Source organism: Henckelia pumila, chromosome 3, assembly GCF_033568475.1.
Source record: "Henckelia pumila isolate YLH828 chromosome 3, ASM3356847v2, whole genome shotgun sequence".
NCBI classification, from domain to species: Eukaryota; Viridiplantae; Streptophyta; class Magnoliopsida; order Lamiales; family Gesneriaceae; genus Henckelia; species Henckelia pumila.
This window is the reverse complement of record NC_133122.1, coordinates 142,252,200-142,275,360: the sequence shown is the minus strand read 5'-3', so window position 1 is coordinate 142,275,360 and position 23,161 is coordinate 142,252,200. Positions and strand designations below refer to the sequence as shown.

General features: G+C 39.1%; 1 protein-coding gene across 1 annotated transcript; it reads left to right on the top strand.

The window, feature by feature from the left end:
- The first annotated feature begins 22,086 nt into the window (after positions 1 to 22,086).
- LOC140889649 (uncharacterized) lies at positions 22,087 to 23,018 on the top strand. Its single transcript, XM_073297369.1, has 2 exons — positions 22,087 to 22,113; positions 22,194 to 23,018. The coding sequence occupies exons 1-2, from the start codon at positions 22,087 to 22,089 to the stop codon at positions 23,016 to 23,018; spliced, it is 852 nt and encodes a 283-aa protein (XP_073153470.1).
- The last annotated feature ends 143 nt before the right edge of the window (positions 23,019 to 23,161 follow it).

The window sequence follows — 23,161 nt, the reverse complement described above, 5'->3', positions numbered from 1 at the left end:
GGTACCGAACGTCGATCAGTTGAGAGCTGAGATTCTAGCAGAGGCTCACACATCTCCGTACTCCATTCACCCCGGAAGTACAAAGATGTACCGAGATTTGCAGCTATTGTATTGGTGGCCTGGGATGAAGAGAGACATCGGGAAAGTTGTGGCAGAGTTCTTGACTTGTCAGCAGGTCAAGGCTGAGCATCAGCGTCCAGCAGGACTTCTTAGACCTCTTCCTATTCCGGAATGGAAATGGGAGAATATTACGATGGACTTTGTAGTTGGCTTACCGAGGAGTGCCAGAGGTTGCACAGCTATTTGGGTGATCGTGGATAGACTCACCAAGTCAGCTCATTTCTTACCGGTGAGGACTACTTACTCGTTGACAAAGTATGCAGAGCTTTACATCAAGGAGATTGTTAGACTGCATGGCATACCAGTGTCGATAGTATCAGACAGAGATCCGAGATTTACGTCTGCCTTTTGGAAGAGTTTGCACACTGCATTGGGGACTAGACTTTTGTTCAGTACAGCGTTTCATCCCCAGACAGATAGTCAGTCTGAGAGAGTGATCCAGGTTCTCGAGGATCTACTGAGAGCTTGTGTCATCGACTTTTAGGGCTCGTGGGAGACTAGACTGCCATTAGTGGAGTTTACCTATAACAACAGTTTTCAGTCGTCTATAGGTACGGCTCCTTATGCAGCATTGTATGGGAGGAGATGCAGATCTCCTGTGCATTGGGATGAGGTTGGTGAGAGGATTTTACTGGGTCCTGAGATCGTGCAGCAGACAGCTGACATTGTGACTCAAATTCGGGATCGCATGAGGACTGCTCAGAGTCGTCAGAAAAGTTATGCAAATACTCGACGACGAGATTTGGAGTTCGCTGTAGGTGATCACGTATTCCTGAAGGTGTCACCTATGAAGGGAGTAGTACGATTTGGCCGGAGAGGGAAGCTTAATCCGAGGTATATAGGGCCATTCGAGATCTTGGAGAGAGTTGGCACGTTGGCCTACCGTTTAGCTCTTCCATCAGGGCTTGCAGCAGTGCACAACGTCTTCCATGTATCCATGCTTCGGAGATACATTTCGAACCCGTCACATGTGTTGGATTTTGAGCCTCTTCAGTTGACACCGGAGTTAGCATTTGAGGAGAGGCCTATACGGATCTTGGCTAGGGAGGAGCGGAGGCTTAGGACGCGTGTCATACCGATGGTCAGAGTCCAGTGGCTGAATCACTCGGAGGAGGAAGCTACTTGGGAGATCGAGGCAGATATGAGGACTCGCTACCCGGAGTTGTTCGGGTAAGTACTTTAATTTCGAGGACGAAATCCAATTTAAGGGGGGGAGAATTATAACACCCGGTATTTTTAATACGTAAATTCGCATGCATAATTAGGGATTTTATTTATTTAGAATTTTAGATTTATGGGTTAAATAATTATGTGAAATTATTGGTGCATGTTTTAAGTTATTTTTAAGCATTTAACCCATAATTAGTGATTTTTCATGATTTATGGAAATTTAATTATTTTATCGCGTAGACGGGACCGTGGACGGACGAGATGACAACTTTCTATCCAATTTATTTCATAAGCATTTTTAGAGCCCAAAAATATTATTTTGAGTTTTATTTCCTCAAAATTTTCAGTATTTAATTTTATATAATTTTAGGAGTCCATTTTTATCCAAATTTAGCCAAAATAATGACTTTTTACTATCTTTAAAATTCCCTTAATTATATATTTCGGGATTTTATTAAAGTTATCAGATTTTAAATATTATTTAGAGTTTTTAAGTTATATATATTGTATATTTAAAACCCTTATTAATATTTTAATTATCCTAAACTTTATTTTATTCTAATTACCCTAAACCTACCCCAAAATCCTACGTTGAATCTTCTAGCCGCCACCCCCTCCCTTGTTCTTCATCTTCTTCATCGGCTAGCATCCCTAAGGATTCCATAGCCACGATTTTGAAGCATCCAAGTTGTGTCATCGTCGCCTCGTCGTCCCGAAATCGTTCCACGCGCCTTCTTCTCTTCAACCTACGGTGCAAGGCATGATTCTTTCTCTAATTTTTGTGCCATATCAGTGCTTATGCATGTGTGTGTGTATGTATCGTTTTTTTTAATTCAAAAATTTCAGAAAAAAAATTGAGAAGGGTTGAATGTATGCACTTGTTCACGTTTTTGGGAATCATGTTCACGTTTTTGGTTAAGGGGCGTGCATGGCTGCTGGTCAGAGCTGTCAAGGGGTTCGTCGGGGTCCTTAAGCTAGCTTGGCTCCATCGATCATGGGCTAGATAGAGGCTTGGGCGAGCTGGTGCAAGAAGTAACCATGGGGTGCGCAGGTTAGGGTTTCTGGAAGGAGGGTTCGGCCTTGGGCTAGGGTGAAGGGTTGAGGCCGAGCTAGGGCAGGTTCAAACCGCCCAGACGTGGGCTACGTCTGGGCGGTGGCGCTCCGGCCAGGGGCGGCCGGCAGCAGCCAAGGAGTGGCTGCTGCTCACGGCCGCAGCAGGAACTAGGAAGGGGCGACGGGTTTTAGGGTTTCAGTGGTGGGTCCGGGTCGGGTTGGTGGTCCGAGTCAAGTCAGTGGGTCTTGGGTTATGTTAGTTGGGTCCGGGTCCGGGTTAAGTTAGTCGGGCTCGGGTATTTTATTTTTAAGTTAATTATTAAGTTAAAGTGTTTTAGTTGGGCTAAATATATTAATTAAATTAATGGGCTACATTTAAATTTATTAATGGGCTTGAATAATTATTTTAAGTTAGCCTAATAATTTTTATGGGCTTGGGAGCCCATGAAAATTATTGGGCCAGTCTTTGGGCTTTTGGGACTATTGGGCCAGAATAGGTTGTTATTGGGCCAGGAATGTTTTAATGGGCTTGAATTTATTAATTGGGCCTAGAAATGTATTTTTGGGTTTAAGTGTATTAATGGGCCAGTCTCAGTGTTAATGGGCCAGAATTTAAGAAAAAAGGCTTGAGTGTTAGGGCCAGCAGTTCAGTACAACCCATGAGAAATTGCATGTGTTCTGAATATATATTTAATTTATTTTTATGCATGGAAGTTATTTTTAATATTTATATGTTAGTATGAAATTAAATTAAATATATATGAAGGACACACATTTTATTTAAGTACATGAATTCATGAAATAATTTTTATGCATGATTTAATGTTTGAGGTTGAGCAAAAGAAAACAATTTTATGTTGGAAGTTGAAGTAGTGTGATAATTTTAGAGGGATTCGTCCCCATATGTGAACTATTGAAGGGCAGTTTACTGCCAACTTAAGAGGTGATTCGTCACCGCCACGTACGTTGGTTTATCACGCTGATCAGTATTTAATATATGTATGGTTATACTATGGATGCGACCTTGCGATGTTAGAAAATACTTTGCTCAACAAAGTTTATGTATTATTATGATATTCAAGTTTAATTTAAGTTTATGTTATGTTCATGATATTTTTTTAAGCATGCTCATTCATGTATATGTTATGTATTAGTATTAAAGTGATTTACATTATTTAAAACCCTTGTTATGTTAGCATGTTGGGCATCTAGGCTCACTACATTGATATGGTGCAGGTGAGTACGTAGAGGAGGATGTAGTACCCACCGGCGGCGAGGACCTATGAGCGGACATGCAGTAACCCCGTGACCGTTGTCTGAGTCTATATGCATGTTTCGAATATTTTATCGTGTTATACCTTTTTATTTATTTTCAGTGGTGGATATTATTACTCGTCTTATTTAAATATTTTCTGTGCATGCAAATTTTATTTATTTTGCTTATGTCAATATTTTATTAAATGTTAGACTCAGATATTTAATTTATTTAAGGTTGCATTTTTATTTAAGTTATTTATTTTTAAATCTATTTATTCTGTGCATATATGTATGGGCATGTATGTACAGATTATTATTTAGTAAGAAAATAAAAAAAAATTCCGCATATTTATTTATATTTAGAGAGTTAGGGTCGTTTCAATGGGCATGCTAGCTGGTATCACGAGTTTACTTGAGCATCAGGTTGGACAGCTTAGGAGCGCGCACGAGGAGGACATCACTGAGAGGTTCTGCAATCAGGGACCGAAGGATTTTGCATGGACCAGTGATCCACTTGTGGCTGAGGAGTAGAATCTAGCGTTGGAGACGATCTTTGCCTACATGGGGACCCAGGATGCCGATTGGGTCAGATGCGCAATCTACATGTTGAAGGATGATGCAACTCTCTTGTGGGAAGGCGCAGTGACTGGTCTTGATCTGGCTAGGATGATTTGAAGGGACTTCGAGACGGCTTTTTTTTAGAAGTACTTCATAGAGGATGTGTGAGGCCATCTGATTCGTGACTTCATGAACCTTCGACAGGGAGACAGGACTGTGGCCAAGTATTTGAGGAAATTCGAGCGGGAGTGTCACTTCGTGCCCTCGAATTCTACAATGGAGAGAGGCTGCAGCATTTTACTAGGAACTTGATGTCCGACATCAAGCATATGTTTCCATGGAAGACGTGACGAAGCACAAGGTAGCGGTTAGTCGAGCGTGCCAGTCTGAGAATGGAGGAAGGAGATGCAGGCTGACTCCCAGAAGCAGAGACAGTTCCAGCAGTCATCTAGAGGATATTCCTTGCAGCAACCATCATAGAAGTCTTATCTTGGGTCGTCTAAGGGCTCAGATTCTCTTAGACCACAGCAGCAGCGGCAGCATAGGCCGCAGGTCCAGCAAAGACAGCAGCATTAGGGGGCAGTTGCCCTTAGCACTGGAGGGGTACCTTCTTACAGACAGTGTCAGAGGCCTCATGCTGGAAAATGTTTGGTTGGCTCAGGCAGGTGCTACCATTGCGAGGATCCGGAACGATTTCGAGGAACTGTCACAGGGCGAGGCAGACCACAGGGCGCTTGTTTGTGGTGCATGATGAGGATGCAGATCATGATACTTCTGTTATCGCGGATAGTCTTAATTTGCGTTCTTAAATTCGGTTATTGAGATTCTTAGTTAAGATTTTCATTGGAAATTGCTTGACTGTTGTACTTGTGTTTTAGAAATGCATGTGTAGGATGAGAATTCTGAATTGTTGAAATTAGCATGCTCAGGATTGAAATTAGGATGCTAATTGGTTGCTCTAGAGGAACGGCCTATATCTGTTAGGAAATCTTTTGTGTACAGGGAAGATTAGCCTTAGAGGTATTGTTACGTTTGTGTTGCTAGATTATGGAGCTACGCATTCTTTTATCTCTCAGTAGTTTTTGAGGATTTTAGTAATTTTTTGCTATAGGTTAGATTCGAATGTTGGGTCGGAGAAAATGTTTTGAGAATTATCTTAGAGATTTGATTGATTGCTATTGAGGAATTTAGATTTTATTTTTCTCAGGAATCGTTGAGCCAAATGATTCGGGTGAAGGGTACTATTGAGAGATGAATTAGTTTGTTGAAGATATAAAATTTGGGAATTTGGTGATAGTCCTAATTGAGTAATTAAGTATTGATTGACGTTTAGTTGATTTTTTGAGGGATTGGGAAGGTGCTTTTGGGATAGAGGAAAATCAGTTACGTAAGTCATTTTATCGATTCTTTCCAAAAATATTGGAATCCTTCTAGTATTTCATGCATTCCTTGATTCGCATGACATTGTTCATTGAACATTCAGTCAATTTGGCTTCGAATGATATTTCGGTTATGAATTTCGAAAATTCATATTTTTTGAGAACTTGAATTCTAAATCTGGACATGGATATTGATTTGGGTGAGTATTGTTATTCGATTCCATTGGGATCTCGATTTTATTTTGTTGACATCGGATTACACCTTGAGATTTTATTTTATTTTCGTTGAGTGCGTGCGGATTTCTTCGTATGTAAGTCACGCTGACAACCTTGATTTTTATTTGTATTGATGGTGGACATGATGCATACTTGTCGACAGTTGATCATCTGATTTGATATTTATTGATTGGCTCGTATCCATTGTTCATGGAGTCTTGAATTGATTCGCACACCCCTTGTATTAGACTGCAAACGATTTGTTTCCTTTTTGCATATTTGTTTTCCAGATTATTTTATTTTGATATTGTTCTGAATCACGTCTCTTCGATTTTGATTTTATTATGACCCATCAAGTTATTTATTGAGCTGAGTTATACTGAACGTCGTCTTGACATTGTTTTGACTCATAACTGATAGTGATTGTTAGCACCGTTGGAATTTAGTGTTTGGCGGGCACCAGATAGAACCGTGGGACAGTCGATATCGAGGTTTTGTTGAGATCCTATTGTGATTGAATTTTAGGGCTTTTAGGAGTCGAGACTACAGTTAGTGGAGTTCACCTATAGCATCAGTTGTCAGGCGTCTATAGGTATGCTCCATACGATACTTTTTCGAAACAAGGTGTAGATCTCCCGTGCATTGGGAAGTTGTTGGCGAGAGGATTCTCTTAGGTTTTGAGTTAGTTCAGCAGACTACAGATATCGTGGTTCGAATTTGGGACAAGATGAGGGCCACACAGAGTCGTCAGAAGAGTTATGCTGATCGATGACTATGAGACCTCGAGTTTGCTATTGGAGACCATGTGTTTGTGAGGATTGCGCCCATGAAGGGCGTGATGCGTTATGGATATGAGCCTCTGCAGTTGGCGATAGACTTGTCGTCCGAGGAACGACTAGAGCAGATCTTAGCACGGGAGGAGCAGATACTTAGAACGCGAGTTTTTCCCTTGGTCAAGGTCCGGTGTTAGAATCAGTCAAAGGAGGAGGCTCTCTTGGAAGCCAAGGTCGTTATGCGGACGTATTGTCCAGAGCTTATCGGTACTTACTCCAATTTCGAGGACGAAATTCAATTTAAGGAGGGAGAGTTGTAACGTCCCAAAATTTATTACCAAATTAATTGGCAATTAAAATAATTATTGAGTTGGAAAAAAATAATAATTATTACTACCAAATGAGTTATAGAGTGTATTTACAAAATACACGTGTCAATTAGTCAATGAGTTTGATTATTTTTGAATATCTGATAATATTGGCATTTTGAGATAATTATTGAGATAATGGAATTAAAAATAATTATTTATGCCAAATAATTTAATTTAGAAGAATATTTGACCGAGTTGACTGGTAAAAGTTTTTATTGACTGGTCAAAGTCAACAATTTCAAAAAAATAGTGTTAATAGTTTTGGGGTGTGTGTACCAGAAAAATATCGGAATAGGGACTAATTTTACCAGTTAGATATCAAATAAATTAGTCCGGATCATAAAATTATTGATTTGCTATAAATCGCAAAACACACACCGAAAAACACTCAAGAAAACACAGATCAAAGATTTTCTCCCAATTTTTTTCCCCAATATTTCGTGTTTACTGTAGCAGTCCTCATGTTTGCCATCGCCGGCCATTCGTTGTAGCACCGATCAAAATCCGACCAGTCACTTTGTAGCCAAAATCGAGACGAGTCTATTGGTATAAAGAAATCGAAAATCCAACGGTTGGATCGCCGGAAATTGACGATGAACAGATGAGTTCGGCGAAGGTACTATTCATCGTCTTCTTCGTTTGAAAATGCGCTATTCGAGCTCGTTTTTGTTGTTTTTAAAGCTGTTAAACGATTCTATGAGATGGGTAGAACATTTCCCTAGCTTTTGGTAGCTTATTTCGACGTAAATTGTGCAGATCGGAGCAAAACCAAGTCGCCAGAATCGGACTGTAAATCGCCAATCTACGGCGCGTCGGACCACCATTCCGGTCGTGGCTTATATGGTTGGAATCGTCTCGTCGAGAGCTACAATCCTGCCAAATTTCATAAATTTTGGAGCACGTTTGAATCGCCGCCGCCGGACCGCCGCGTCGTCGCCGCCTCTTCGATTTTCCGGCAACCTCCGGCGAGTTAACCATTTTTTATCATCTCGACATGATAGATCCGAATATCCAAGTTTCGAGTCGAGATTCGAAAACTTTAAGCGGTGACAGCGCAATAAAGTTCGGTAATTTTTGGTCAAAGATTGACCAGAGTTGACCAAGGTTAACTTTTTACCATTGTGTGATTTTTCGCAGATCGGAAGCCCGTTGAGGATAATTAGAGGCAGAAATCAGCAGATTAGGGATTTGATCCAGAATTGGATAATTATGAGATTTCCGAGTCCCGATATGCGCAACCGCAACTATATAGGTTTTTTGTACGTTTTAAACGCAAAGGCATGTTATACTCTTCCTTGCTCATACCGTTTAGATCAGTATATTCACTGTTTTGGTTATTAAATTGTGTTGTTGCATTTGTATGTGGATATGACAGCTCAAATTTTAACTCATGCATTATTCACGTTTTTATGTATTGTGGATGATTTTTCTACCATGGCTAGGTCTTAGTTGTTGTTCAATGGTTGATAGTTGGATTAGGTCCTTTTGGGTGTTGGTTTAAGATTTCTTGAACTAGTGTCGGCTAGGTGAACAATTGGATGGCTGTAAGGGTGGTCTATCTAGCGGGCAGCTCAGACAGGGCTCAGACGAGTAGGTTGTCCGGGTCGGGTCAAGTGAATTAGGGTCATATGTATGGGTCTGGGCCGGATAATTTATTTAGAAGTCTAAGTGTTTGGTTTATCCATTGAGCCAAGTTTGTTATTGGGCCTAAGATGTTTATTTGACTTTATTTATTTATTGGGTCTAAGATGTTTATTGGGCTTAATCTATTTATTGGGCTTGAGTTGTTTATTTGAGCTAAAATATTATTTGGGCTTGAATGAATTGATTTAGTTATTGAGTCAAGCTTATTGGGCTTAAGATAGTTATTGGGGGCTTAATTTATTAATTGGGCTAAATTCGTTAATGGGCCTAAGTTGTTTAATTTATTTGGTTGAGCTAAATTCTAAGTCAGGCTCAGTACTATTGGGCCAATCTAAGTTTGATCTGGGTCATTTTAAGTATGATGGAGGTAGTCTAAGTATTTTTGGGTCAGTATAAATGTTAATGAGCCAGTCTAAGTTTATTGGCTTTAGTTAAGGGACAACAACTCGAACTGAAAGAGTGGGTGCCCGGTGAGCCAACTTGTGGCTAAGGGCTTTGATGACTCTTTGTATAAACAATCTTTTGTTTAATATAATTTACACTTTTATTAATGGCAATGACTTTATCTTTCTTCATATTGTTATATTGTGATATACTATTGTTGTTTTGATAAAGACCTTGAATATACTATAGTGTATGTAAGATGTGGTAGTACATGGGGATGACTATCATGAAACACATCTTATAGTCACTGTATATTCTAAACAGTTCCTAGTCGATTGAGCCGTCCGTTAATAAGGATAAGGATCGCTCGAGATTGAGACTAGCATTTGCGATGCCGAGTACCACGTTTCATTGGTATAGAACATAGAGATGTTCAAAGCATGCAAATGGATATTCATATGATGAATGATCGAACTACCCTATCCGGACTTTCCAAGTGGTTATCACTTATCGAGTGGATAAAATCCGCGGTTTTGGTTGTACACCATTAGTCGTTACTACTTGAAACATCATTGAGACTCTATATGCTAGTATTGTGCTTTGACTCGTTTACCGACTCTATTGGGGTCATCAGGTGTCGGGATTGGGTACAGTTACGACACATATAGGAGTCGATGCTTTGTTGTCAAGGATTCACCACATACTTGCTAGTGTGGATATCCTATGCAATCTGAGGAGATATTAGTGTGATGAATCTCTGGCCAGAGTACATGATGTGTTTTAAGAAATGGTTTCTTAGTAGCACATGCGATGTCACTATTTGATCTTCAAGAGGTATTGCATAGTTATCGAATCTCGAACGACTCTCAATTTACCAATGGTTGTTGATTCGATCGGGATATATAGATGAAGGGACCGTACTGTACGCTAACCAAAATCTATTGGTTCTTGCAGGCACTATCAGTGATACCTAGGGAATCATGGGGCGATGTTGCTAGGCGCTCTTACCATGATTCGATGGGCAAGTCGGAAATTGTTGTTCCGAGTCACAAGGAGTTGTGAGCCCACGGCTAGCTGTATCCCTGAACCATTGAGGGTCACACAGAGTAATGGATTTTTAATCCCCGTTGAGATAGTTAAATTTAAAGAGTTGAATTTAATGAACAAAGAAGTGGGACTTCTTATTTAAGAGTAGAGGAGTAAGATTTCCTAAAATGACATAGGGATGGGCATTTTTGGAAACCACTGAATTCGGATTCAGAAAATTTATCTTGACTCTAAAAGATGCAGAAATGGTTTTTGTGCACATTGGTGAAATTGGTTTATCAATCTGAGTCACGATGAATTTTATATTAATTTCTGAACATGCGGGCTTTGCTTGTCAGGCTTGAACTTATGACTAATGGGCCCTAAGCTGTTAGCAGCCCAAATTATAAATAAGTTATTGCAGTACAGAAATTAAACAACAGAGGTAACAATTTTCGAAAACCCTAGTTTTTCTCTCTAAAAGTGGCCGCTCCCCTCCCCTCTGCTCGGGAAAAATCCAGCCTGTGAATTTTGAATTTGCAGTCTGGTTTAACGGATCAAATTCGTTAATTCTCTTCGTAGAAACTTCTGATAGATTTTCTAGTGCAATCTATCAGAGGGATTAAATCTCTGTTCGTGGACCTGATTGAAGAACAGTTCGTCCATCAGTTCCTGGGATATACAACAAGAGCAGAGTAATCTGTTGGTGTCCATAATATCGATTCGAGATTGGAGGTAAAAATTTAATTGTTATTTAATTTTTACACGCACAATTTAATCGTAAAGTTTTGATACCCATTATGGAATCGTTCCATATAAAAATTTTAAACTTCCGCTGCACCGGGTAACGGCTGCCCTAGGGGCAGCGACGTGCTGCCCGGCCCGAGCCCCTTTGGGGCGCGGGCAGCCCGGGAGCGTCCCGGGCGGCCCGGGAAAAAAATTAATTTTTTTATTTTAAATTAAAATTTTAATATGTTAAAATTCTATTTTGGTCCGATCGAAAATTGTTTTTGATTGGTCCACGAGGCGTCGGATCGAATTGTTCAAGTCCGAAAATTTTAAAATTGATTTTTGGATAAATTTGAATTTTTGGAAAATTTATAGATTTTATCCGTTAAATCAGATTTTATGAAATTAATTATTTTTGTTACAATTGATGATAAGATATGATCTTATGGAAATATTGAGTAAAATATGATTTTATGTATAAAATTGGATTTTATATGTAAAATATGATTTTATTTGATAAAAAGATAAAATATGATTTTGTATGTAAAATAAGATTTTATATATGGAATATGATTTTATCCTTTTAAATTTAATTGCCATTGCATGTTATCCAATAAATTAATTTTGAATTAAATATTATTGGATAAGGATGATCGATTGCCATGACCAATTTTGTAGGTGTATGTTAGGAATTTACATTTGTTTTTATTGTTGTTGGATTTATTAATGGGCCTGGTTTATGGCCCAATATGAATTGTCATATGTAATAAAAGTGGGCCTGGTTTATGGCCCGTTCCCACCCCTTAAAATGTATCCCCTACTTGTCATGGTTATTTATTGTAAATACATTAGACTTAGTGGGAGATGAAGATTTGAAGACGGAGGTGGGCCCAGCAGACAATAAAGACTGAAGAAATGTAAATGGGAAGCTCAATGTAATAGGATTGCATTGCATACCTTCATATTACCTAGGATTGGACTTAGACTCGTGATTGGCAACCACGGGTCGATTAGAAATGGAATCGATCATCCTATATAATATATGATATTATCGTTGTATGCATGTTTTAGACTAAATTGTATGAATCCCGCAAGCATACAAATTTTTAAATGATGAGACAAATTTTCAAAATTAAAATCCCTCATTTTAAAATTGATATCAAGATAAATAAAAGAAATTTAAAATTGTTTAAATGTTCCTACCTTCCATCAACGATCAATGTATGAGATGCTACCCGCGGATACGGTCCGGCTCATATTATTGGGGGTGGCCCATTCGTCGGAAAGCTGTACATTGGATCGACACATGTTGTAAGTTGGGTGGAACTCCCATGGGATCGGCTCATATTATTGGGGGATCCACATGGCGACCGTCCATGACAACTTAATATTGATGGGTCATCTTGACATGTCACAATAAACGGCGTCATATTATTGGGCCCTTATTGGACATGAGATAAAAACGTGGAGGTTGCTTTGGAAGCAATTGGGCTCTACCTTTTGAAAATTATGGTTGGCTGATATTATTCGGGACCATAGTTTGTCAATTGGACTCCATGTTCTCACTAAGAAAAATGTTTCTCGTTTTCACTAGAGGGTGGTGAAATCGTCAAAATAGTGGGAGTGAGATTCATAAAATAAATTTCGCCTATTTTATGTCTTAGTAAATTAATTAAACAATCACTGATTATTGTCTGTTTCTTTTCAGTATTTCATTAAGATGAATTCGTGCAATCCACTATTCTCTATCCTTGAACAAAATAAACTGACTGGCGCAAACTATACGGAATGGTTCCGTAAGTTGAAGATTGTCTTGACCTCGGAGAAGATGCTCTACGTGTTGGAAAATCTCCTCCGAAGGAAGCACCAGCTGATATAAGTCCGAAAGAGTTGGCCAAACTTGATACATGGTGGGACCATGATATCAAGGCCAAATGCTATATGCAAGCCTCGATGTCTGATGAACTCCAGAGGCGATTTGAGGACACCGTGAATGCTGCTGACATTCACGTACAACTCAAGGAACTTTTTGGGGCTCAATCGAGAGCTGAAAGGTTCGCTACTATAAAAGAGCTAATGACGTGTCACATGCGTGAAGGGACTTCGGTCCGTGATCATGGGGTACGAGTGATTTGGCTCATACAGAAGTTGGTAACGCTTGATTTGGTGTTGGAGCATGAACTCAACGTGGACTTATTACTTCTCTCTCTTCCTTCTTCGTTTGACGGATTTGTGGTGAATTTCAATATGAACAAGATAGAGGCCTCCCTTGAAGAGATGGTCAATATGCTTGTAACATATGAATCCACTTTAAAGAAAGATAAACCGGCTTTCTTGGTGGGCTCCTCTTCTTCTGCTAAGAAGGGGCCAAGTACAAAGGGTAAGAAACGTTCTGCCCCACCCAAGAAAACCGGACCCGAGAAGAAGTACAAGACAAAGGCTTCAAACATGGAAAAGTCCAAGGATGTTTGCCATCACTGCAAGAAACCCGGTCATTGGAAACGTAACTGCAAGGAATATCTAGAGCAGTTGCGAACTGCGAAGGGTATGTTCTATATTGAAATAAATGTTTCACTTAATACTACTTCTTGGGTATTGGATACCGGATGTGGATCTCACATTTGCAATGATTTGCAGGTGATGACAAGAAGTCGCAAGCTTAGAATGGGTGAGACCCAGCTGAGGCTCGGAAATGGTTCTAGAGTTGAAGCTAAAGCTGTGGGAGATGTTTATTTAATTTTTCAAAACGATTTTAAGTTACTTTTGAGAGATGTTTTATTTTTTCCAGATTTGATTAAAAACATTATTTCTGTTTCTATGCTTGATAGAGATGGTTATTCTTGCAATTTTGTGAATGGGATTTGCAATATTTACAAGAATGAATGTTTGATTGGAAATGGGCAACTTAAAAACGATCTATATAACTTAAAATTAAAAGACGTTCCAATAAATTATGTTGATAAACCGGTAACAACGAACAAAAGGAAAATCGATAGTCAAAACCCGGCAAACCTTTGACATGCTAGGCTAGGTCATATTTCCTCAAGGAGGATGAACAAGCTAGTGGAAGAGGGCATGTTTGATATGTCTGATATTAACTCTCTACCTACTTGTGAGTCCTGCCTGAAAGAAAAAATGACTAAATCTCCTTTTAAGGGGAAACCTGAGCGTAGTCAAAATCTGTTGGATTTGATCCATACAGATGTTTGTGGTCCATTTAGAATTGGTACTCAATATGGCCACACCTACTTCATTACCTTTACTGATGATTATTCTAGGTATGGGTATTTATATTTAATGAAATATAAGTCTGAAGCATTTGAAAAGTTCAAAGAATTCAAGGCTGAAGTAGAAAACAAGCTAAGTAAAAGTATTAAAGCACTTCGATCGGATCGAGGTGGAGAATACTTAAGTACCGAGTTTTTGGACTATCTGAAAGAGAATGGGATTCTCTCTCAGTGGACTCCTCCTATGACACCTCAGCTGAATGGTGTATCGGAGCGTCGTAATCGAACTTTGTTGGACATGGTTCGATCCATGATGAGCTTCACTGAGCTTCCACCTTCGTTTTGGGGCTATGCGCTTGAAACGGCGGTATTGTTGTTGAACAACGTCCACACTAAAGCAGTGGATAAAACACCATACGAGTTATGGAATGGCAAAGCTCCTAAGTATTCGTACTTGAGGATTTGGGGATGTCCTGCTTACGTGAAGCAGACAGTGGGAGATAAGTTGGTTAGTCGATCCACCTTATGTTATTTTGTAGGCTATCCGAAGAATTCAATCGGATATTATTTCTATCATCCTACTGAAACAAAAGTGTTTGTTTCAAGGAATGCCACCTTCTTGGAGAAGGAGTTCTTATTGGATAAGAAAGGCAAGATGATGGAACTCGAAGAAATTCGAGAAGAACCCGAAACACAATATAATGATCCTACACCTCAGGAACCAATTATGGACACGCCTATACCTAGAAGATCCGAGAGGACTTCTAGACCTCCTATTCGATATGGTCTTCTTCTTGAAGGGGATCAAGATGAACCCGATGTTGGATGTGATCCAAGAAACTTCAAGGAAGCAATTTCTGATGCGGATTCAAATTTATGGCTTGAAGCTATGCAGTCGGAAATAGATTCGATGCATACAAACCAAGTTTGGTCTTTAGTAGATCCTCCCGATGGAATTGTTCCAATAGGGTGTAAATGGATCTACAAGAGAAAGCTTGGGCCTAATGGTAAGGTATTGACCTACAAGGCACGATTGGTGGCAAAAGGTTATACTCAAAGACAAGGAGTTGACTATGATGAAACCTTTTCACCAGTTGCAATGTTCAAGTCCATAAGAATCCTTATTTCCATAGCTGCTTGGTATGACTATGAGATATGGCAAATGGATGTGAAGACTGCATTTCTTAATTGAAACATTAAGGAAGAGATCTATATGACGCAGCCTGAGGGATACACATCCATGGGAAGCAAGCATAAGGTATGCAAGCTTCAGAGATCGATCTATGGTCTCAAACAAGCATCAAGAAGTTGGAACCAGAAATTTGATGAAACAATAAAGGATTTTGGTTTCATCAAGAACCCGGAGGAACCGTGCGTGTACAAGAAAGTAGTTAAGGATGCTGTGACATTCTTAGTACTTTATGTTGATGACATCCTACTCATTGGGAATGACGTAGGGATGTTGCAGTCAACAAAGATATGGTTATCAGGTAGATTCTCGATGAAGGATTTGGGTGAGGCATCCTATATTCTAGGGATACAGATCTATAGAGATAGATCTAAGAGAATGATAGGACTCACTAAAGCAACCTACATCGACACCATATTGAAATGGTTTTCAATGGATGGGTCCAAGAGAGGACATCTACCTATGTGTCATGGAGTTTCTCTATCCAAGTCTATGTGTCCCAAAACTGATGAAGAGATAGAGAAAATGACACATGTACCATATGCGTCAGCCATAGGTAGTATCATGTATGGGATGATATCTACCAGACCGGATGTAGCATTTGCTCTGAGTGTCACGAGCAGATATCAAGCTAATCCCGGTCAAATGCATTGGAAAGCCGTGAAGGACATTCTTAAGTACTTACGAAGGACTAAGAATATGTTCATGGTATATGGAGGAAGAGAACTGAAATTGGAAGGCTATACCGACTCTAGCTTCCAAAGTGACGTGGATGACTCGAAGTCAACCTCTGGATTTGTGTTCATGCTCAATGGCGGTGCTGTCTCTTGGAAGAGTTCCAAGCAGGACACCACAGCGGATTCCACCACTGAGGCAGAATACATTGTGGCATCAGCTGCTGCTAAAGAGGCCGTTTGGATGAGGAATTTCGTCCAAGAGTTGGGCGTCATTCCTGAAGTTGTTGGTCCAGTCCCGGTGTACTGTGACAACACGGGTGCCGTTGCTCAGGCAAAGGAACCAAGGTCTCATCAAAGATCCAAACACGTACTGGGGAAATACCACATCATCCGGGAGATCGTGGAAAGAGGAGACATCACTGTCGAAAGAGTGGTCTCTGCAGACAATATCACTGATCCACTTACTAAGCCCTTGCCAGGACCATTATTTGACAAACATCGCGAAGCAATGGGTCTACGTAGTATGACTAGTTGGCTTTAGAGCAAGTGGGAGATTGAAAGAGTGGGTGCCCGGTGAGCCAACTTGTGGCTAAGGGCTTTGATGACTCTTTGTATAAACAATCTTTTGTTTAATATAATTTACACTTTTATTAATGGCAATGACTTTATCTTTCTTCATATTGTTATATTGTGATATACTATTGTTGTTTTGATAAAGACCTTGAATATACTATAGTGTATGTAAGATGTGGTAGTACATGGGGATGACTATCATGAAACACATCTTATAGTCACTGTATATTCTAAACAGTTCCTAGTCGATTGAGCCGTCCATTAATAAGGATAAGGATCGCTCGAGATTGAGACTAGCATTTGCGATGCCGAGTACCACGTTTCATTGGTATAGAACATAGAGATGTTCAAAGCATGCAAATGGATATTCATATGATGAATGATCGAACTACCCTATCCGGACTTTCCAAGTGGTTATCACTTATCGAGTGGATAAAGTCCGCGGTTTTGGTTGTACACCATTAGTCCTTACTACTTGAAACATCATTGAGACTCTATATGCTAGTACTGTGCTTTGACTCGTTTACCGACTCTATTGGGGTCATCAGGTGTCGGGATTGGGTACAGTTACGACACATATAGGAGTCGATGCTTTGTTGTCAAGGATTCACCACATACTTGCTAGTGTGGATATCCTATGCAATCTGAGGAGATATTAGTGTGATGAATCTCTGGCCAGAGTACATGATGTGTTTTAAGAAATGGTTTCTTAGTATCACATGCGATGTCACTATTTGATCTTCAAGAGGTATTGCATAGTTATCGAATCTCGAACGACTCTCGATTTACCAATGGTTGTTGATTCGATCGGGATATATGGATGAAGGGACCATACTGTACGCTAACCAAAATCTATTGGTTCTTGCAGGCACTATCAGTGATACCTAGGGAATCATGGGGCGATGTTGCTAGGCGCTCTTACCATGATTCGATGGGCAAGTCGGAAATTGTTGTTCCGAGTCATAAGGAGTTGTGAGCCCACGGCTAGCTGTATCCCTGAACCATTGAGGGTCACACAGAGTAATGGATTTTTAATCCCCGTTGAGATAGTTAAATTTAAAGAGTTAAATTTAATGAACAAAGAAGTGGGACTTCTTATTTAAGAGTAGAGGAGTAAGATTTCCTAAAATGACATAGGGATGGGCATTTTTGGAAATCACTGAATTCGGATTCAGAAAATTTATCTTGACTCTAAAAGATGCAGAAATGGTTTTTGTGCACATTGGTGAAATTGGTTTATCAATCTGAGTCACGATGAATTTTATATTAATTTTTGAACATGCGGGCTTTGCTTGTCAGGCTTGAACTTATGACTAATGGGCCCTAAGCTGTTAGCAGCCCACATTATAAATAAGTTATTTCAGTACAGAAATTAAACAACAGAGGTCACAATTTTCGAAAACCCTAGTTTTTCTCTCTAAAAGTGGCCGCCCCCCTCCCCTCTGCTCGGGAAAAATCCAGCCTGTGAATTTTGAATTTGCAGTCTGGTTTAACGGATCAAATTCGTTAATTCTCTTCGTAGAAACTTCTGATAGATTTTCTAGTGCAATCTATCAGAGGGATTAAATCTCTGTTCGTGGACCTGATTGAAGAACAGTTCGTCCATCAGTTCCTGGGATATACAACAAGAGCAGAGTAATCTGTTGGTGTCCATAATCTCGATTCGAGATTGGAGGTAAAAATTTAATTGTTATTTAATTTTTACACGCACAATTTAATCGTAAAGTTTTGATACCCATTATGGAATCGTTCCATATAAAAATTTTAAACTTCCGCTGCACCGGGTATTAATTTTGATTGATCTGATCACCGTTCTCCAACACGAACTAGCCAGTGGCAAACAAAATAGTCCGTAAATATATATTTAATAGATGTATTTGTATATTTTGATATAAATATGATTTTTATGGAAAAATGAATTAAATATATATTTACGGGAAAAATTTTAAGAAAATGATATTTCTAAGTTTATGATTCATGCATGTATTTTATGATGAGATAACGGACATGTAAAAAAAATATTTTTGGGAAGTTGAAGTGATTTGTGACAAACACGGGACTGGAGGTCGGGATACCGGGCCCGATGACCTTTCCACTTACGATTATGAGCCTATGGATCCCCAAAGGTTGGGTGAAGTGGCATAGGGCGTTAGGGGTACACCCCACAGGCCGCCACCACGTACGATGGATTTAGATTGATCAATAGAATTAGGTTACACTTTACTGATATGACCCACAGAAAATGATTTTTATGTTTATGGCATGTCAATGCTTATGTTATGATATAGATTACGACGCAGTTTATGCATACGATTTTACGATCATGCATGCATTAGAATCCTTATGTTATTTTTATATACGTTATGTGTTTGCATGTGGTTTTATTTAGTAGTACTCGTTATTAAAGATAGAGCATGCTGGGCCTTTAGGCTCACTAGATCTAAATGGTGTGCATGTGAGTTTTATGTTATTCAGGAGGTTGTGGTCCCGACTGGTGGTGAAGACCTCTGTGCATCTGTGGCGAGCTAGCACACCCGTGACCTTCGCCAGCTCATGTTTTGGTTGATTTAGTTTATGTTAAGATATTTTATGTATTGAGCTATTTTCCGCACATGTTTACTATTTTTCATTAGTTTGTATACTTTTGAGATTATAGTCGTTTGGATGGATTTTAACCTGTTCGAGTTTTTAAATTTTTAAGATGAAATCACTTTTTATTATGTATTAAATTTTATGAAAATCTATTTTAAGTATAGATGCATATATGTATGGGCATATATGTAATATTTTAAAAAAAAATTCATTCGAGTCTGGTTCGTTTCAACGTGTATGGTATGGAAGGTTAACCGAGTACTTTCTCAATCTTGGCTTCAAAAGAGGTGAAGTTGATAAGACTTTATTTGTGAAAAAGTCTCAAGGTAATATCTTAATTTGCCAAGTTTATGTAGATGATATAATCTTTTGTGTTTCAAATGATAAACTTGTTGATGATTTTGTGACGTGCATGTCTTCTACATTTGAGATGAGCATGGTTGGTGAGTTAACTTATTTCTTGGGATTTCAAGTGAAACAAATGCATGATGGTATATTTTTATGTCAGAGTAAGTATGATAAAAATTTGGTGAAAAGGTTCTTGAATGACAACACTAAACACATGCGTACACCTATGGGGTCTAGTGAAAAACTATCGAGGGAAGATGTTGCCGAAGGTGTTGACAACACCCTCTACTGAAGCATGATTTTTAGTATTTTGTATTTGAGTGCTACTAGACCTGATATCATGTTTAGTGCTTTTTTGTGCGCTAGATACTAGTCTAACCCAAAAGTTACACATCTAAAGGCCGTAAAAAGTATACTGAAATATGTGGCGGGTACTTTGAATTTGGGTTTGTGGTACACTAAAGAAACCAACTCGAATTTGGTAGGGTTTAGTGATGCTGATTGGGTTGAGGATCTACATGAGAGAAAGAGCACTTCGGGAGGATGTTTCTACTTGAGAAATAACTTAGTGTCATGGTATAGTAAGAAACAAAACTGTGTGTCTCTTTCAACTGCAGAATCTGAATATGTTGTTGTAGGTAGTTGTTGCTTACAACTCCTATGGATGAATAAAATGTTGAATGATTATGAAATTAAGAGTGATACTCCTATTATGTACTGTGATAATTCTAGTGCCATTGATATATCCAAAAATCCAGTATAACACTCTCGAACCAAACACATTGACATTATACATCACTTCATTCGAGATTTGGTTAGAAAAGCATGATCTTTATTGAGTTTGTTGGGACTAATAACCAATTAGCTGATATATTCACAAAAGCTTTGGATTTTGATGGATTCTCCAGTCTATGGAAGTTTTTCAGAATGTGTGCATTATAAACAGAACTGAAATGTTGTCTGGAGTGTTTCCAACACCCTAAGACAACACCTTTTCATGCATGTTCATCTTTAGGATCATTAGGCATGTTGCATTCATGCATTCATTCTGTTTTGTGAAGTATTTGATACTTTGTAACCATTGACCAGTTTACACTCAGGATTTCTTGAAAAAGTGTTTTACAATTTAATGAGGATTAATCGATAAAGAGTTCTGACTAAATCACAAAGTAGTGGATGGATATTCGTGTATTTCATGATATTGTCCCAAGTGAAAAGTGATTTCTCAAATTCAGAAACTCAAAATAACAATATGATAAAACGTGATAAATTCAATCATCAAATTTGATTCAAAAATCAGAAGCAAATGAAAAAAGCTATCTAAAGGGGTCCGTTGAAGATCGTTCCTTTAGTGTGCAGGCTACCACTTCTGTAATAATGAATTTGATAACAAATTTTTTTGAGAATCCTGAAGTGTTGCTGGAAGATGTTGCCAACATCGGGGATAACACCTCAATTGTCAACATATATTTTGCATGTGATCGAATTTTATTTTTATGTCACATTTTGTATTCGACATATTTAGGATATGCATATTTATTTTTGTGTGAATATATCTGGCTGAGAAGTTTGAAGTTTTAATTAAACAAAAATTTTGAATTTTTGCCCTATCCTCTGAAATTTTGATTTTTATTATGATCGATTTTGTTTCAATGGTGTTATATATCGATGATGAGTTTAAATATGAAAATATTTGGTGAAATAATTGGGCCTAGAGAATTGACGAGTATAACTGATTTAGTTTCCTAATTTAAATTGGATTTGTTACCGTTTTGGATTATTACAGTTAGGGATTTTGCTACCGTTGGGGTCTACTGTAAATCCGAGTGAGTAGGAAAGATTGAGTGTTTTGATATATATTGGGTGCTTATCTATTCTAGGAACATAATCTTCCTGCCTTCGTGTTTCCTCTGATCACTCATCGTCCCTAATTCTTTTTGCCCTAAATTTCCCTCTGTTTTTTTATCTCGCAATTTTAATGGCATGAAAATGATTTGATTCTCACGACATTCGCACTGAGATGAGATTTTCAAGAGATGTTGCTCAAGGTGTGACAACACCTCCATCACCACACCCTCTGATCGAGCATGCCATTGTTCCAGTTGCAGAGGAACCTGTGTCCCTGGATTTGATTTCTCCAGAAAAGAGTGGTAATAAAATAGATAATCTACCGGATATTTCTACAATCAACAAGGTGTTTCCACCGAAACCCTTGACTTGCCGATCCAAGCGACAAGCCGGATACAATCCTGACTACAATGCTTCGAAGAGATACCGTGGGAAGGGTCAACCATAGAGACCTTCTCTGGTGGACACCGAATTCTCATCTGGTGATGCGAGCTCCGATGAATATTACAAGATTGTGCATCGTAAGAGGGGAAAATCCAGTGTGATGAAACCAACGGGTAAAGCCATTCCTGTGCCTTTTGCTGCTGAGAATGAATCAACTGGTGATTCATCTTCTGCAAGTGAATCTTCTTCACAGAGACTCAAATTTCCACTTCTATTGCGGATGATAAAGATGCATCTGCATCTGTTCCTATTGTTGATGAGACATCCACCACTGCTCCTCTTGTTTTTTTAGATGATGAGGAAGCGTCTATAGCCAAATTCATGGCTGGTTTGAAGCAAGAAAAAGTACAGAAATCAGTTGTATCCCCTTACGAATCAGATGATGAACCTGACGAGGAGATGATACAAGAGTATGCTGACAATCATCCCAATCAATCTGATAGCTCCAGTTCTAAATCGAGTGAAGATTCTGATGCTGAGAATGAGTTGGAAGAATAGTCAGACACTAATGATTCTGAGGAAGATGTTGAGGAAGGTGTTGCTGACACCTTGGACAACACCTTAGGAGAAGACTATCGGGTAAACCAGTCTTACTCATCCTCATTTTATTCTAAGGATATTGCAGATAACTGGGAACAGTATGCCAATCCTGAGTTCCTTGAAGAACATAATATTGATCTGGAGAGTTATGGAGCTCAGAATATGGTTCAATTTTTTGAGGTGAGAAATATGCTTGCTACTGTTACTGCTGCTGCTCCGTATTGTAGGGAACTTGTGCTGGAATTCTACTGCAATCTTACTGAAGCAGTGAAGGATCCAAGATTTGTGAATTATGGGAAAGTGTACATGAGAGAACAAATTTTTCAGTTTAGTCCGGCAGTTATTAATGGCTTCCTGTGGACATCTTCTGTTGATGATGCTATTTTACCCTCCTTGGATGTGATGACCTCTGTCATTACAGGTGGTCAAGTCACAACATTCCCAGCTCATCCTAAGAATCTCCCAGCTGCCAAGTTTACATCTCTATACTCTGTCTTGCACAAGACTTCGGTGAAGACCTGGACTCCCTCCGGGAACTCTACTGTCCTCACTAAACATCAAGCTCTAGTATTGTATGCCATTGGAATAGGAGCTAATTTTAACTATGGTCGACTGGTGTTCGACACAGTTATGGCATTTGCATATTGTGCTCAGCCTACACTCAAGCTTCCATATCCTTCCTTGATCTATTCTATAACGATATCTCAAGAAATTGAGAAGGATGGTGATGAATCTCTTACTGAGCCTGGAGAAGTGTTGAAGATTGCACCTGCACTACTTAGAAGAAATAGAAAGTTTGATCTACCTTGGTCAGAATCAGGTGCTGTTGAAGATGTTGTGGAATATGTTGCCAACACCCCACTGTCAATTGCCATATTTGTTCCACCCTCCGCAGCTTAATCCATGGATACAACTTTCATTCAAGCTCAACTATTTTATGCTGAGCAGAAGATCATTCAAGCCAAAGCAGATCTTGCCTACTATGAGGCATTGAAAGCTCACTACCACAACCTCCTTGGAGTAGGTACCTCTTCTGAACAAAA